The following is a 16402-nucleotide window of genomic DNA, read 5'->3' as shown; positions in this document are numbered from 1 at the left end:
GTGATCTCCAAGATGTTAAAAATCTTAATTTTAGCTTGTGAGGAATGTTGATCCTATCACCCAACCACAACAATTCTGCATTTCATCTGTAACTGTCCGGCTAATATGTAGTTACTGAAACAAGGTTTTCACTGTGATCCAGAATATTACAGGAAATCAAGAACTGTCATTTACAAAGTGTAAAATCAAACAACTTTCTAGACATTGTTGCACACTGTCACTGTAGATTAATGTGATACATCTCCTAAGTGATTGCAAAGCCATGATTTACATAAGACGGGATCTGAATAATATAGCTTGTATAAACTCCCCATTTAAAAGAAATTGTTATACAATAACAGATTTTGGTTCTAGATACACAGGGCAAGTTTTTCTGTGTTTCCACCTAAAACATAAATGGATAATTATATCCATCCCCATCTCTTCTTACAAGCCATACTAATAGACATGGGGTTAAAACATTCAGTTCTGAGGTTGTGCACATTTATAGTTCAAAGCTATAAAATACCAAAAGACTGAGAGTTTTATTGAACAATGTGAACTATAAAATATGGAAATTAGTAAATATGGTGAACATTGACAAATTACAACAAGTACTTAGTGATCTTTTTCTCCTATTTGAAGAGTGGTATGTTAAGTTTGGAAAGTGAGTAATTTTTATTCTGAAATATCTGGTGAATTTTGCCATGCAAATGGAGGCAAAAACTCAGAGGGAAAGCATAGAAATCAAATATAGCTTAGGTGTTCTAGTTTTTGCATGTATCAAGCTCTGTATATTAATCAAGATGTTTATTATTGTAAAATGCCAGGGTCCTAAAGCTGTAAGTGTTTTGAATGAAAACAAGGTAATGCCCCAAAAGCTTGCTGTCACGTTGCAGAGAGATGGGAGATACAGATCAAATCAGAAGCAACACCTAACAGTGAGAGGCTGTAATTAAAATCTACTTTTCTGTGGGCATACTGGCAAAGGAGAATTCTAAAGAAAGATTCAAAAAGGAGTAATTAAATTGCTCATGGATGCTTACAGATGACTTATTCATAGAGTGAATGCCATCTAGGGAGAATGCACAAAGGTACCTGTTGAAATCTAACAAATTAATGATGGGACTGCTGTCATGTACTGATTAGAGAGTTAATTTCTTCATATTCCAAAATTTCCAAGGTTGAAGGAGAAGTTTTGAAAGTCACGAAACCCAATATATTGTAACACAAAAGTGAGGGGGAAAAGATGAAACAGAACGACTGAATAAATTTTGTCAAGAAAATGTGCTAGAACATTATAGGATGGTAGCAGCATCAATCCTTTTAATCACTGTCCAAGTAAGTCTACACAATGGGAGAATATGTTTGCAACTTAACACTTCCCACAGTTTTTGAAGAAGTTTAATATCCATAATGATAACAGACCGCAGCAAAAGGAGTAAGGGAAGTAGTCATTAATCCTTTTTGGGAAAAAAAAAAAAAAATCTGTCTTCAATTTTCAGACTATCAAAAACTATTGTCAAAGCTCTGCTGATTATCTTGGAAGTATGATTATTCAAAGTTTTATTCTCTGAGGATCACAAAAGAATTTTCTTGTTAATTCCAAGGAGTTCTTAACATTACTATTTAAATATTTCTGTTTTCTGAATTAATATGAATATGTCTAATAAAATCTAGTGAAAGAAGGTGAATTTATTGACTGCAAATGGCTGAAATCCCCAGAACAGTTTGAGAAAATGAGATTCACCTCACCTACCTTCAGCATATGAAAGGTACTCATCTAGTCTAAGCCAGTACTGAAGCATCTTCTATAGTCAGTGAAGACAGAGAAGGATCTCCAGAGGGTCTTCTTTCCATTTGCTTTAGATTCATATTATAAGAGTGGATGAACTGCCTTTCGTAGGTGCTAGTTTCTCTCCACTAGCTAAAATGAGATTTTAACTTAAGCATTATTTCATTAATCATAGAAACAGGTTAGCTTAGGTCTTTACCTTTTAGATTGCCCTAAACTGAAGACTATGAAATCTCCCCTATGTGTAAATGCTACAAACTTCCCAACCTGTCCTGTGACATGTTATTTGTGTTATGGAACCATAGTACTCGGAATGCTTTCTTATTTCAGGTGTACTGACACTCATCCCCAGTATCATTACTGACTCGTGACATGCAGTGCCACAGGAAAGTCACATCACCTACGTAGAACTGGAAGTAATCATTACAGGAGCAAGGGGACTTACAATGAATGACACTGCTGTCAGGGGGTGGAGGGTTCACAATATGCATAAGCAACGCAGGTTTATCTGGGATCAGTACCTTTTAACACTCAGTTCTCAGCATCATTCCATACATAAGCCTGCCTGTTGCTCTTGCTGTTGAGCTCTTTGCCCCACACGCTGCTCTTGCTTCTGTGCATGCTGTTCTTCGAGAATCCTGTATCTTGGTGCTCTATTCTTACTTCTAGTGAAGAATGCAAAAGAGTTGATCGGTGTACTGCTCTTAATCGTGTATGCTTTGAACCACCTTTGGGACAACATTCTTTCTGTTTCCATGTTGTAGTTAATCTAAAGCTGTTTTGAAATTACATATCATCCACCCAAATCACATATCTGGATTATCACAGCTTGGCTGCCTTTATTAATCCCCCAGTACAGTCAGCATCTGCAAGCTTGTGCAGGTCTTCATATTCCTTCTCTCTAATGGATGAAAAGACGTCTCTTTTGACATTTTCTAGCTGGAAAACATGCATCTATCTGATGTCCAGATTTTAAACTCACACAACATAACGGTAAATGACAACTTTATAAGCACTTAGTAGGGTACAGTGATTGACTCCCTGATGACTCCCTACTTGGATTTTTAATCTTGTCAAAGGTTACCCTAACTTCTTTGAGGAGATTTCCTCTTCATTGGTACCAGCACGGTTGTTCAAAACAATGGAAAATTAACTCATGAATGAAAAGGAATGCTGTTTTGTAGATAGATAGGGATAAGGAATTATGGGTTTTTTCGAAGACTTACGGACACATAATAATGGAATTTTTTAAGATTAATGGTGGCTGCAGAAGTAACAAAGATCTTGAGCCTCACAAGGCGACTCATGGGATACACAAACAGGATGGATTCTAGCACGTACCACGCCATATTACAGCAAAGAGGACAGACCTTTACTCTGCCAGATATGAACCCTGCTGATCCTGATCTGCAATATGACTTCCAAGCTTCACCTGGCTCACCACTGTGGACATACCCACTCATCCCTTGTTTGTGTCTAACCCTCGTTACCTTCACTGGACACGATCCTGACCCTGACTTTTGGCCTGACTTCCTGGCTGGACCTCAGGCCTTCCTCATCATTACAAAGTGGCCTGATGGTCTGGATATTGTTTGAACCTGGCTACCATCCCTGGGCTGGTCTTGCTTTCCTTGCCTGGGGGCAGTGGGATGGGCCCTGGCTAGTGACGCCCCTTGTCCTACTGGCCGTGGTAACTCCCACAGCTTCCCATCCCTTAGGGAGAGCTATCCCTCACTATGCCCTGACATTTACACAGAGGTTGAGATTTTTCTCTCTCTAATTTTTTTTTATTTATTGGGTAACTGAAACCATGTCAACTGGCCTGTGTTTTTCTTGGCAAATATGTTTGGTTTCAGAAGTCTTCATTCCGTCAGGTTGTGGTACAATGAACCAAAACCATCCTGAGAGGCTATTGTCAACTACCGCCAGCTGAAAGGCACTCCTGTGATGATTACAATTTCTCCTGTCTGCCTTCCCTCCCAAATCAAATACCTGACAGTTAATTACATCTCTTAAGTTCTACAGGATAACCTCTGTATCACAATTCAACATAATCATCTCCCTCGTTTCTGCAGAAATAATTTGTAAAAGTAAAGGAAAGCATGCGTTTTTCTTAACCAACAGCTTTTGTTTATTATAACAGAGGTGAAGGAAAATGGAAACTTGCAAAGTTTGTTCTGATTCACTCCTGTCATCAAACTGCCACTTCAGAAACTTCTCAGAAGAATCTTAGCTCAGTAGCTATGCTGCACTGGAGGAGTACTTGTGATACAAAGTACGCCTTCCAATTACGTTCTTCATCTTCCTATGGCAAAAGCCGAAGCTTCTGTATAACATAACAAAGGCAGCACATTGCATTCTGTAGAAGCACATGACTACGTGTGCTAAAGAGCCATTAAAAATCAGCTTGTTCACTGAAACACGCCAAGGAAGAGAGGATCAAAAAGTAATACACAGACTGGATAGCAACAGAGTGACTTGTATTTCCCACAGAATTGCTGATTATGTTTCACATAGAATATATTTCAGGAATTTCCCAAAATTATTTTTTATTTTTTAAATGAGAGGAAGCATTTTTCTTAATGTACTGTACAGTACTTACTGTATAACTATAGAATATTAAGTTGCAATAAGCATGATATGATTATGTCCATTATTCTTGCAACAGGAAAAAATAGAATGAGAAACATAAAGATGGATTAGAGTAAGAAAATCAGTCAGGAGAGAAATAAAAGCTATATAAACAAATTATAGTCAATTTTGAGACTTCCTCGATATATAACTAACTCATAAAAAGCATTACATATGCACATACATATATGTGTTTATATATCTCAAAAATTAATCACCTGTGAAAATAAGGGATTTTTGAAAGGAGACAGTATCATGCCTTAGGAGAAAGTGATATAAATTATCACAAGTAAAAATGAAAGGAAGAATCTTGGAAAGTGAATTTTAAAAATCAGACAGAAGTATATTAAAAAACAAAAGCTATGAGGAATTCAGAGAGTTATCAGGAAGTAGTGGAAAATAATTACATCCCAGCATTCTGACATAAGCCTTAAAAACTTTATAGTAATGCCCTGAAAAATCTCTATGCCTGATCACACTACTATGGACCCCTGTAGTCACAAAAAACTTCATCTCAGCTGCCTCCTCTGGAAACTCTCTTGGGTAAAATTAACTGTTTGCAATAATTTTACTAGAACCATTAAATAGCATAACAGTAGAATAGACAAGGTTTGAGCAACCCAATTCTTTAGGTGGCTCTGAAAATCACATATGAAGTATAAAATTATGTAGCAGCCTTTATTGCAGCCCATGATACTCAGACCACTTACAATTTATAATTTATATCAGCTGTCAGGCTTGGCCTAGCCACTTCAACTAAAGTTAGAACTGAAGATAATTGGGCCCATAATTAAATTACAAACCTGAACTTTATAATAATGTAGTATGCAATGTATCCTAAATAGTGCCACAAATCACATTTCCAATATCCTCATAAAGATCCATTTGATGAACTGTATAATGGACTTCTTTACTGTTTTTTCCCATCTAGGCAGTATCTTGAAGGTGGCATATTAAATTTCCTCAGCTGGATGAGAGGCTAGCCTAAAATATTTTGTGAAAAATTATTGGCAACATGTAATCCACAATAAATTGATGAAGCAAACTACTTTCCTACTTCTTATATCCTCATCTTTAAAAGGGTGACTTTGAAAGCTCAAAAAGGAGAATGGTGCTATTCAGACTACCACTACTTCTGGAAGACCTTAATATAAATTCTAGCTAGAAAAGAGGCACAATAAATCCATTGCATGTAAAATTTTGTTTGACATTTCAAAGAGCTATGACTGATAAAATCAGTAACAGGTTTGTGACATATGCTGTCTCCAGGGGTGTCTTTCTCACCTGTACATTCTTGAGTAGACAGCTATACAGCTTTAATGTCAGAATTCTACTAAAATAATTTGCTTTGTTGTTGTCTTCTGTAATAACTCCCATAGAATAATTAAAAATGTGTAAACATATTTTAAAGACAAATCTCATTGAAAGCTTCATTTCAGCCTGAGTCCTCTACTTACAACTTTTTTAAGTGCCTGGAACTTACTGCCATGCATAACTCAAAAAGAGCCCTGATGTCCTTTGTGTTTCTCCAAAACCTGAATATTTTTTATAACTGGTAAAAGATACATATTACATTGACACATAACATTAATACTTAGCATTGTGCAGGTGTGACTGACCAAGATGCCTAGCAATAAAGAATTGGGATCAAAGTCAACAAGCTTCTCGTTTCCAAAAGTATTTCTGTTGGTAGCAGAAATGAATTGCAAGAAATGTGACCATAATCCTTTTTTTTTTTTTTTTTTTAATGAGAAAAGGAAGAAAACAACGGTTTTCAGAAGATGCTAGTTCAGAGACTTTTAAAAGACAAGAAATATATGTGCCAAGAGGTCTGACTAATTCAACTTTACAAAGTCTGTGATCCAAATGCCTCAAAGCTACCTGTCTCTACAGACAATTCAACATAGCAGGTAAGACAGCATTTTCTTTAATTATGTCCTGTCGTAGGGCCTTACTTCCACCTAAAATATTAAAAAAGTATGAGACAGTAATTATTATACACATACTTGTCTGCCGTATTACCAGTGAATGATGGTAAAGAAATGTTTTAATTACTTCTGACTGTATATCATACACTGGGCATTTAGATGATAGTAGGAGCAGGGTTTTTTTAAAAGAAGCATTTTAAGACAAGTAACATCATACATTCTTAAAGCATTGCATGAGTAAAATGATCTTGTTACGAAAAAAGAACCCAAGGATTCTCAACAAAAATTACTGATTTTTGGGGGTTAGCCTAAACGCAGTTCTCAGATTCCCTTTAAGCAGATTCATAACAAACAGAAGTTTTCTTGATGACAATCTTAAGCAAAGGAAAAATTCAACCCTTTATGAAAAGACTATTAAACCCCAGACTCCTTTTTGTCACATTTTAGTAGCCTTTTAATTCTGTAACTGTTCATAACTAAGCTCATAACCATAACTGCACATCAAACAATGACTAGTAGCTTTTTCCTTTGTAAGAACTTCAAGCTAGTGTCTTATCAGACTGTAAATTTCTAGTTGTTTCCTTTTTCTGATTGATAAACATGATCTTCCAGCATAGAATTCTAGCTATAGATTTTCATTTTTCCTAGCCTGTGACCCAAACACATAGCAGAGATGACATATTCTAGTACAGTGGCAGTGACAGTGACTGAATGATAACAAAACCATGTCCAAAGAGACACAAGAATTCTAGCTGTTTGTTTGGGCTTTTGGACAGTTTAGAAATTAAGTACCATTTTCTTCAGTACATCTTTATTATTTGAACAGAGCATGAACTTTCTAATAACTTTAATTTTTTTCATTTATTAGTATGATAAACTTGTTTACAGGTTCCTTAGCAAAGTTAATAGACTAAACTAGACTAGAAGAATTTGAGTTTTTTATCTACCCATTATATTAATAATAGAATAATATGCTTTGTGAACCATCCATGCTGTGAAAATTAAGTAATATCTTATCCATAGGTTACATTTAAGGATATTATATAGCAATACATTTAAATTATTACTGATTGCTTTTGCAATATGAAAACGCAACTGTTAAAAGAGCTTCTTAGATGAAACAGCATCAATTGTCTCTATGAGATGAAGACAGGCCGTGCTTTTCCAACCTGATTTTAATTGGCGTTATGAGATAACAATCCTGTAACTTGGTGTAACTACTTTATTAACTGTTTGAAAAGGATGTTAAGAAAGATGTAAGACACATATTCAATTGGTATGACTTACACATAGCTATGCAAGTTTGAGGGATTTGGGATAAAATGGCCTGTTTGGCATTTTTCATGAGAGAAAGAAGAAACCATTTTCCTGAAAAGACACATTGATCTGCCATTTGCCTTGCTTCTGCCAAGCCACAGGAACCATGTCTCTGCAAGGTTTTGCTTGTTAGAATACTTAAATAGGGTTAGTATTAAACTTGTATGATTGTTGTATAAAATCAACAGCAATGCTCACAAAATCCTTCATAACTTTTATGTGACAGTTTAAGAGGATGAACCTAATAAAAGAACAGTTAATTGTTTTGTTTTATTGTGGGAAAGAACTATGCATCTCCAAATGAAATACGGAGAACTGCCTAAACTCAGTCAAAAGCCAGCTTACAAACAATGCACACAGGGGTTTATTTGAAAAACTGCCTCCATGGAGCAATGAATATTAGGAAAGCATTCTTTTTTTTTTTTAATTTTTTTTATTAAGACTTGAGTTACAGTATATATATATATAAAAAGAGATGGAACAATGGGAAGAGCCTAATTAAATCCATCAATCTAAAGGACTAGCTTTGCAAATATCCATATGTTTAACTTTATGTACTTACTTTGTCTCAGACTTTTATAATTGAAAAATTCTCATTCCAGAACAACACAAATGCAAAATTGCCAAGCTATATGCATACCCTAGACAATATGCATGCTATGACTAAGTATAATCTCTGCGCAATTATAGTATTACTGATTCATTTCTTTCTCACAATTTTTTCCTCAGTCATGATTAATCTTGGCCAGCTAAGCTGCTGGAAGAGTGTATTTGTTCTGTGAAGCACCTAATAAGCACAAGAGGAGTAGTATAAAATAATAATAATTGATCAAAAGTACTAACATTTACTTTTGGCTTAGTAAAACTGTCTGATAAATTATTCCCTTTAGTGTTTCTCTATTATTGCAATACAGGGCCTTGAAAGTGATGTATTGGCAGAAGCCATTGTGTTCTACCACAGTGCAATTAGGAAGTCCATTTAAACAGCTTTATCATATGCATACATAGGCTGATTAATTTTCTAATCAAATGTTCCAGGAAATCATTAACCATTACATTAAACAGTGTTGTGCTAATTATACTCTCCACAAAGAATTCCAATATAAATTTACAAAACATCTATAGAAATGTGCCAAAGGACAAACAGTTTAACCTATACAAATAATTCTAGCATCTAGTCTACATATCCCCACAGCTCCCCAGCTTTAAACCCCAGTCCTGGAAAGGTTCAGTTTGGGGCTGAATTCTGCTACATATCACTGGAGCTCCATGCACCGGTATTCATTGTGTTCTGTAGGCCACACAGGAGGATCGAGATCTTTATTCTTTTGTTGTCATTGCATTGGAATGAAAGCCCCTCAAATTATGTGGAAAAAGTGAATGCAATCGTTGGAGGGAGCATTTTATTTTCACTGTATTCAAGACAACACAAAATGATAAAAACAGTATTGAAAACTGAGCATCTTTCTTACTGAATGACATAAGGAAGAAAGAAACCTGTTCTGTTTTAGAAAATAGAGATATAAATGCTAAGTGTTGGCCTTCTTTTCCTTAATGATTTATAACACTGAAATGTGGAAATAGATTTTCCCCTACCAAAGTGTCCAGTTTGCACCATTATTCTAACTAATGTTAATTTAACATAAATGCAAGATATTGATTGTAGCAATTAGGATTCAATTACTTTCTAAGGCATATAAAATTTGCTAGTCTATAGCATAATGAAATCTCTATTTGTGTATTTCCCCATAAACCAAAGTCTTGGAGGTCTCTCTGCAGCAGAAAACACAGACTGCATAAACAAATACACAATGTAGCATGCCTGCTCCTTTGGCTTTGCTAGCACAGTTAGCACCTCCTCTGCAAAGTCTGTGTGGGTCACAAACCGAAATCCTGGCCTGAAGAAGTCGATGTAAGTAGTCCTATTGCTTTGATTAGGGCCTGAGCGTCTCCTGTGTTCTGCTTTCTTAACACAGCACCAGGAAAATGGGATAAGACTCTTATTATACAAATACATAAAATATAGGAAAACGTGTATTTACATCTAAAAAATCAGGGCTCTAAATTTAGAAACAAAGTACACAAAAACAGAGGAACCAGTTTTCACCTAGGCACGGAATTGGAATTTTTAACCAAACCAGGTTTTGGAAAACGGCACCCGAGGGCCAGCAGGTGAGGGGCTCGTCCCGCCCTTCGGCTGCGTGATCAGATCCTTTAGACCAGGGGTCCTCAAACTTTTTAAACAGGGGGCTGGCACGCGTGTGAAGTGGCAGGCAGTCATCTGCGGCTGCTTGGTTTCCCCCCCAACCCCCCCCGGCGGGGGGGGTTCTGTAAATACGGGGGGCTGGATTGAGGACCCCTGCTTTAGAAGAAAAGGCAAGACCTGGGAGACAAGGAAACAAAACCTCCCTGAAAGGGCAGAAGGCATATCTTGACCCCTCAGGTGGAGGCAGCTGTAGCTCAGCCCACCGGGATTTCCCCGTGTTCCGCCGGTGTTTCACAGAGCGACAGAAGCAGACCTCCTCCCCTCAGCCTGAGGGAACAGCACCCTCCGCCCTGCGAACGGTAACTGGGCCGCGCACTCGCTGTTCGCTGGAAGGGGAACCGCCCTGCCAGGGCGGAGCGTAGCCGCAGCGGCTACGTGGCAGCATGAACCTTCCTGGGCGGCCAAAACAAAACAAGACACCCCAGACCCTGAGGAAAGCTCTTGTACACCCACCATACTGGCCCCAGAGGCGGCCGCTCTCCCGCCCGCGCGGGGGCCGCGCAGGCCCGTCTCCCTCCGCGGCTGGGGGCCGCGCTGCTCCCTGGGAGATGTAGTCCGGAGGGTTGGAAGCGGGGGCGGGGCGAACAAACAGGTGCGGTCACTGGGGTTCCTCGCCGGCGCCTCGCTGAGCACAGCTGATTCACCGCAGATTGGCAGAAGGCCAGCCAACCGGGAAACGACATTTCCATTCTCCCGCTGTGGATTGGCTAGCGCTGGCAGCCCGGGGCGGGACCAGCAGTGGCGGGACGATTCGGACGGCGGGACATTCCTGGACTCTGACGGGCGCCGGGGAGCGGCCGTTAGGAGCGCGCGCCACTGCCCCTCTTCTTCGCTCCGCGCTGCGGCGTGGCGGTGTCGCGGCCGGGGGCAGCCGCCACACACGGCCGCGCCGGGATTAGGGCTCTTCGCTAAATCCTTTGCTGCGCTGAGGCGGCGGCTTTAGCCCTGAGTCCCCCTCCTCCCCCCGCGGCGACCTGCCCGGCCGAGCCCAGCTAAGCCGCGCTAATCGCAGGCGCCCGGCTCGGCCAGGGCTGCCGGACCTGGGCCCATCGCGGGCAGCGGTCTGCCCTCGTCTTCCCTCCCCTTCCCCCCTCTTCTCCCCTCTCCTCTGCCGGGCGCCGCCATGGAGCCGCGGCAGCCGCGGCCTCGTTACCGCGCCCCGTCCTCACCGCCGGGTCGCGGCGGGTGGGAGAACAAGGGGCTCCGTCGGAAGGCCCCGCCGGGGACCGGGAGCACCGGCGGCTCGGAGGAGGCGGCGGATGGCAGGAAGCCCAAATTCGTAAGTACGAGTCGATCCCAGGCTGCCCCCGTCCCGGCTGGGACGGTTGCGGCGGGGCTGCCTAAGGTGTGGGCCTGTCTGCGGGGCGCCCCCCCTGCCGGGCCTGTGCCGGAGGGGCCCGGCGGTGCGGGGGGCCCGGTCGCCCGCCCGGGGCCGCACCGATCTGGGCTGCACCGACCCGGAGCCCCCTGAGAGACAGGGGGCCACGTGGGCGTACGTGGGCTACTAAACGGCGCCGTTGACTTCAGCTGGGCTTCAAAGAGCGAGCCAGCTTGCTCCAGCTCGCCGCTTCTCTGCGTGCCTGGAATGACCTGGCTTCATTTTGCAGCAAGTTTTCACATCTGTCCTCTTATTCATAAAACTTTGTCTTACTCGCTGTTTGACAGCTGTATGTGTAAGGGATACAGAACACGCTTCTAGCTCTTAAATGATGTTACTTTGAATAGACCTGGATTTTTTTTTTTTTAGTTTTGGTAGTATAAAGTGTATTGTGGAAAACTGAGTCTTTGCTTTTAAGGGATATAGTAGTTCTCACTCCTAGCCCTGCTTTTACAAACTTTGGCTAGCACACCAAGAAACTGTGAAATTTGCAATGGCTAATCATTGTCCACAATGTGTCAGTAAGATGTGCTCTAACTAAAAAACACCCAGAAATGAACAGATACTGGTTGAACATCAGGACATTTTCAGGTATTAAAGCTTGGACAAACATATTCTACAGGTCTTGTATCCACCACATGCAGAGCAAATGCATCCCATGGTTATGTTTGTGATATACATGTTAGTGTTTGTTCAGCCAGCTCTGAGCCTACCTGCTCTAAGCTTTATTATGTGCTTGGAAAATAGATACTATAACATACAGTAAATTCTTGATTCTAAGGCATCTTTGTGCAATATTCAGTACTTGAGTGTCTGGCAGTTGAGTGCGGGTTCAAAAAAGTTAGTTTGGTATCACTTACCGGCTGTAGGTTGGCCTAACCTATTCTAGAAGGTCATAACTTGCTCCTTGACATCCTGTTTCCTGGGATCCTGTTCATATTGTGGCTGCACAAACAGATTGCTGTTTGAACCAACCCCTTGTGCTTATTTTTGCATGTTACTAGAATGGGCATATAGGAAAATGTGACCAAGAGCTGTTTGCTTGTCTTCATAAATGTCTGTATCTACTGGGGGTCCGTGCATTTTAGTCATGCAGGTGACACGGCTGGACATGCTTTTGTCTGCCCCATCTGAAAAGTTGGATAGTGTTACTGGTGTATGACTTGATGGCTGGATTATTCCAGTGGTGACTGGGAGACATGGATTTGTGTGTGTTTGAGACCGACAAGAGTGCTGAGTCAAGAGGTTTTACTTACTATTGATATTGTAACTGCTGATTTTTTTATGCAGATAAGGTATGCAATAATCTTTTTCCCCTAGTTGTGTTAAAACAGAAACAGGGTGTTGCCATCATGTTCATTTTTTTTTTTCCTGACCATGTGTTAAAATAGAAATACAATAATTTATAGGGAGCACAACCCTGCCAGATATGTGATGCCATTAAGATTTTTCTTAGATGAAGTCTGATTGGTTTTTCAGTGAAAGGAGGCCTTCTCTTTCGTGGAGAGGAGCTTGTTTGGTACATGTGTACACCTCTCAGACTAGGCAAGAGTGGTTTTGAGCATGTGTGGATGTGGGCATCAGTTGACTGGCTTTTTGAGGTCAGTGTTGATTTTTGAGTCAGCTACAGAAAGTAAAGGCAGTTGAATTTGGGTATCAACTTAGCTTTGTAGGGAATAGGATCATCATGTAGATGTTTGTGGTGGTTTTTTTTGTTTTTTTTTTTTCATTTTCCTATCCCTGTTCCCCCTGCCCAGGTTCTGAAACTCTTTAACCAAGGATGACAGAGAATATCCTTAATTTATGAGAATGCCTTGCCAAACTGCAGCTTTCGAAAACATTTGACGTTAAATAGTAGCCCTGTTTCTCTTTTTTAAGTAGTGTGGTAAAGCAAAGATTTTTGCGCTGGGGTGTTGATAGGTGATTGAAGAATGATAGTTCTCCAAACCTGGATTGCTTTCTAGGTATGCCATTAGCTCGCTGAGTGACCTTGTTAACGAAAACCGTAACAAGGAAAACTCTCCAACGCAAATGATAGTTTAGAAAGCTGACATTGGTTTATTACAGCCCTAGGTTCACGGGGGATTTTTCCTCCTAACATGCACACCAAGTTACTCAAGGGTACACATTATATACCTTACATACTCATTTTCATTCCCGTGTAAGGTTTGGTTACAAGTTTCCCTCTTCTAATACAAATTGTTACACATCCTCAGATAGCACTGCTGAAGTTTTTAACTAATGAAGCATGCTCCCCAAGTAGGGGTTTGCCTTCTTTCTGGGGGCTGTTTGAGTTTGGGGGTCATGATCTCCCATTACCACAATTACCTTTGTCCTACTTTCAACTAATTTTCTGTGGGTTGATACACCTTATCAGCTTGTCTCCTCTTGCAGCCAGAATTTTCTCACTTGGAGGCTTCTTTCTGCATAATGTATGTAACAGTGTTCTTTTCACCATCCGTTCTTTGTTTCCCAAGGATGACTCGCGTGCTTAGAAGTCCTTTCATTCATTGGTTTTGATGACTTGAGAAGGTGGGTCAGCTTGACCTAAACTTTGTCCACGTATTTGTTTAACATATAGTTAAACACTAAATTAGAGCTCCATAACTCGGGTGATTAGGCAACAACCTTAAGAAGAATCAGAAGTGAATATTTCTTGAATAGAATTTAGGATTTTGTCTCTGTCTTAATGTAAACTGCTGTGAGTGGTATAGTTTACAGGTGTGATCTGTGGATTTTAGTGGTTACTCTAGAGCAGCAGGCAGCTCCATGCCATGAAACCTAAGGAGCTTCTGTATGTACTAGACTGCAGCTCAAATCTGTGGCTTGTCCTGGCTAATAGTTTTTGTTGAGAAACATACACAGTACAGGCAGAATTACTTCAGTAGTTGTAGATACTGACCAGCTTCTTTGATTGGGGTAGTTCACTTGAAGGGTAGGATGTTACACTTTTCATTCTGTTGCTTCCTAAATTTCTACCCTAAGATACTGCAACACAGAATATTTATCACTCGGCTATTAAATCTGAAGTTGGTAAACTCTCCTTCCTGTCTTCTTCCTGTTATCTTACAAGACTGGTTTGGTTTTTTTGAGAGCGAGATGGTATATCTTCCCTCAGAAAATGGGGGGATGGATTGAGTGCACCCTCAGTAAGTTTGCAGACAACTCCAAGTTGGGTGGGAGTCTTGATCTGCTGGAGGGCAGGAAGGCTCTGCAGAGGGATCAGGATAGGCTGGACCATCGGCCAAGGTCAATTGTATGACGTTCAACAAGGAGAAGTGCTGGGTCCTGCACTTGGGTCACAGCAACCCCATGCAATGTTGCAGGCTTGGGGAAATGGCTGGGAAGTTGCTTGGCTAGAAAAAGACCTGGGGGTGCTGGTTGATGGCTGGCTGAACATAAGCCAGCAGGGTGGCCAGGAGGGCCAACAGCATCCTGGCTTGTATCTGAAATGGTGTGGCCAGCAGGACTAGGGAAGTGATTGTCCTCCTGGACTCAGCACTGGTGAGGTCGAACCTCAAATACTGCGTTCAGTTTTGTGCCCCCTCACTGCAAGATGCACAGCAGTGTGTCCAGAGAAGGGTGCTGCAGCGTGTCCAGAGACGGGCAATGAAGCTGGTGAAGGGTCTGGAGTACAAGTCATATGAGGAGTGGCTGAGGGAACTGGGGTTGTTTAGCGTGGAGAGAAGGAAGCTCAAGGAAGACCTTACTGTTCTTTGCAACTACGTGAAAGGTTGTAGTGAGGTGGATGTAGGTCTCTTCTCCCAGATAACTAGCGAAAGGGTAAGTGGAAACAGTCCCAAGTTGTGCCAGGGACGGTTTAGACCTGATATTAGGAATAATTTCTTCACTGAAAAAGGTGGTGAAGCCTTGGAACAGGCTCCCCAGGGAAGTGGTCAAGTCCCTGTCCCTGGAGGTATTTTTAAGATGTGTGGATGTGGTGCTCTAAGGACATGTTTTTAGTGGTGGACTTGACAGCGTTAGGTTACGGTTGGACTTCATGATATTAAAAGTCTTTTCCAACCCAAATGATTCTATTCTGTCTGTGTTGAGTTGTTTGCATCTAAGTCTTACTGTACTAAATGTTGAATATAATTTTGTTACTTCAGTTAGTTTTGTGTCAGAATACATAAAACTTCCCTCACCCCTTTGAATTCTCTGCAATCCAGTCTTAGATATAGGTTGTAGCCTTTTCTGTGCCTGGGTTACTTGCAGTGCCATACTTCATGTCACCTGAGTTGTTTCTGATCTTTTGTATGTTTCTCAAATGTAGATGAATCTGTCTGTTATATTCAGTGAACTCAAGTAATCCAGATTGTATTAGTTTAATTTTCCTCAGTGTGGAAGGCCTGAAAAGAAGTTGCAGATTGGACCCTTCCAATCAATGCGACATACTGATCTGTCACAGCAGATAAGCTAATCTGAAAGATCGCTTGATTCCCTGACAGACCTCGAGGTGAAATTGGATTGCCGGTTGTCAAAGTTGACATCGTTAATATGTACCCTCTTTTTTAATTTTCTTTTTTTTTTTTTTTAATCTTCCAGATAAAATTCTTGTTTAGCAGGAGGAAAATCTCTCTTTAAAACCTAGTTCATTTGGAGGGAGGAGGAAGAGTCTTTGGGCTAAACAGTTGTAGTGGTTGATTCCAATCAAATTTCATCTTGAAGTACTGCCTTTCAGAGTAAACTAACTTCTCAGATGACGTGAATGAGTCGTAAGCCTCCGTTCCCTCTGTTCTTTTACAGAATTGTTAAAAACTTTTTTTTCTTTTTTTTTTTTTTTTTTTTTTTTTTAATAAAGAGTGATGGTTAATTTTGAAGGATATACCAGCTTGACTTTGTTTAGCATGTCCAAGGTTTTGGAAGAGTGGAACCCTTAAAAGGGTGAAAGATATTCTATGGTACTGTGGTACTTCAGTTTATTGAAAGCTCTTACCTTCACCCTTGAGGTTTAGGACTTGGTAAAAAGAGGAAATGAATTGAAGGATGGCAGAGGTGATACCTGTTTTCTATGTGTACATTGACTGGGCAAGAAACTTTTGAAATCTGCTCATGGTGGTGGTGGGTGTTGTAAAAAGCTGTTGTTTGCCACTTCCTCTCCTTGGGGG

At 40.7% G+C, this 16402-nt stretch overlaps 1 protein-coding gene across 1 annotated transcript in view; it reads left to right on the top strand.

Annotated features, from left to right (window-relative positions):
- Nucleotides 1-10694: 10694 nt before the first annotated feature.
- The window catches only part of DIAPH3 (diaphanous related formin 3), a 245986-nt gene continuing 240278 nt past the window's right edge, over nucleotides 10695-16402 (top strand). The window contains exon 1 of the mRNA XM_055702362.1: nucleotides 10695-11195. Coding sequence (XP_055558337.1) covers nucleotides 11040-11195 — 156 coding nt within the window. The 5' untranslated portion in view covers nucleotides 10695-11039. The remainder of the gene's footprint in view (nucleotides 11196-16402) is intronic.

Source organism: Falco cherrug, chromosome 2, assembly GCF_023634085.1.
Source record: "Falco cherrug isolate bFalChe1 chromosome 2, bFalChe1.pri, whole genome shotgun sequence".
Taxonomy (NCBI): Eukaryota; Metazoa; Chordata; class Aves; order Falconiformes; family Falconidae; genus Falco; species Falco cherrug.
This window is presented reverse-complemented; position numbering and strand designations above follow the sequence as displayed.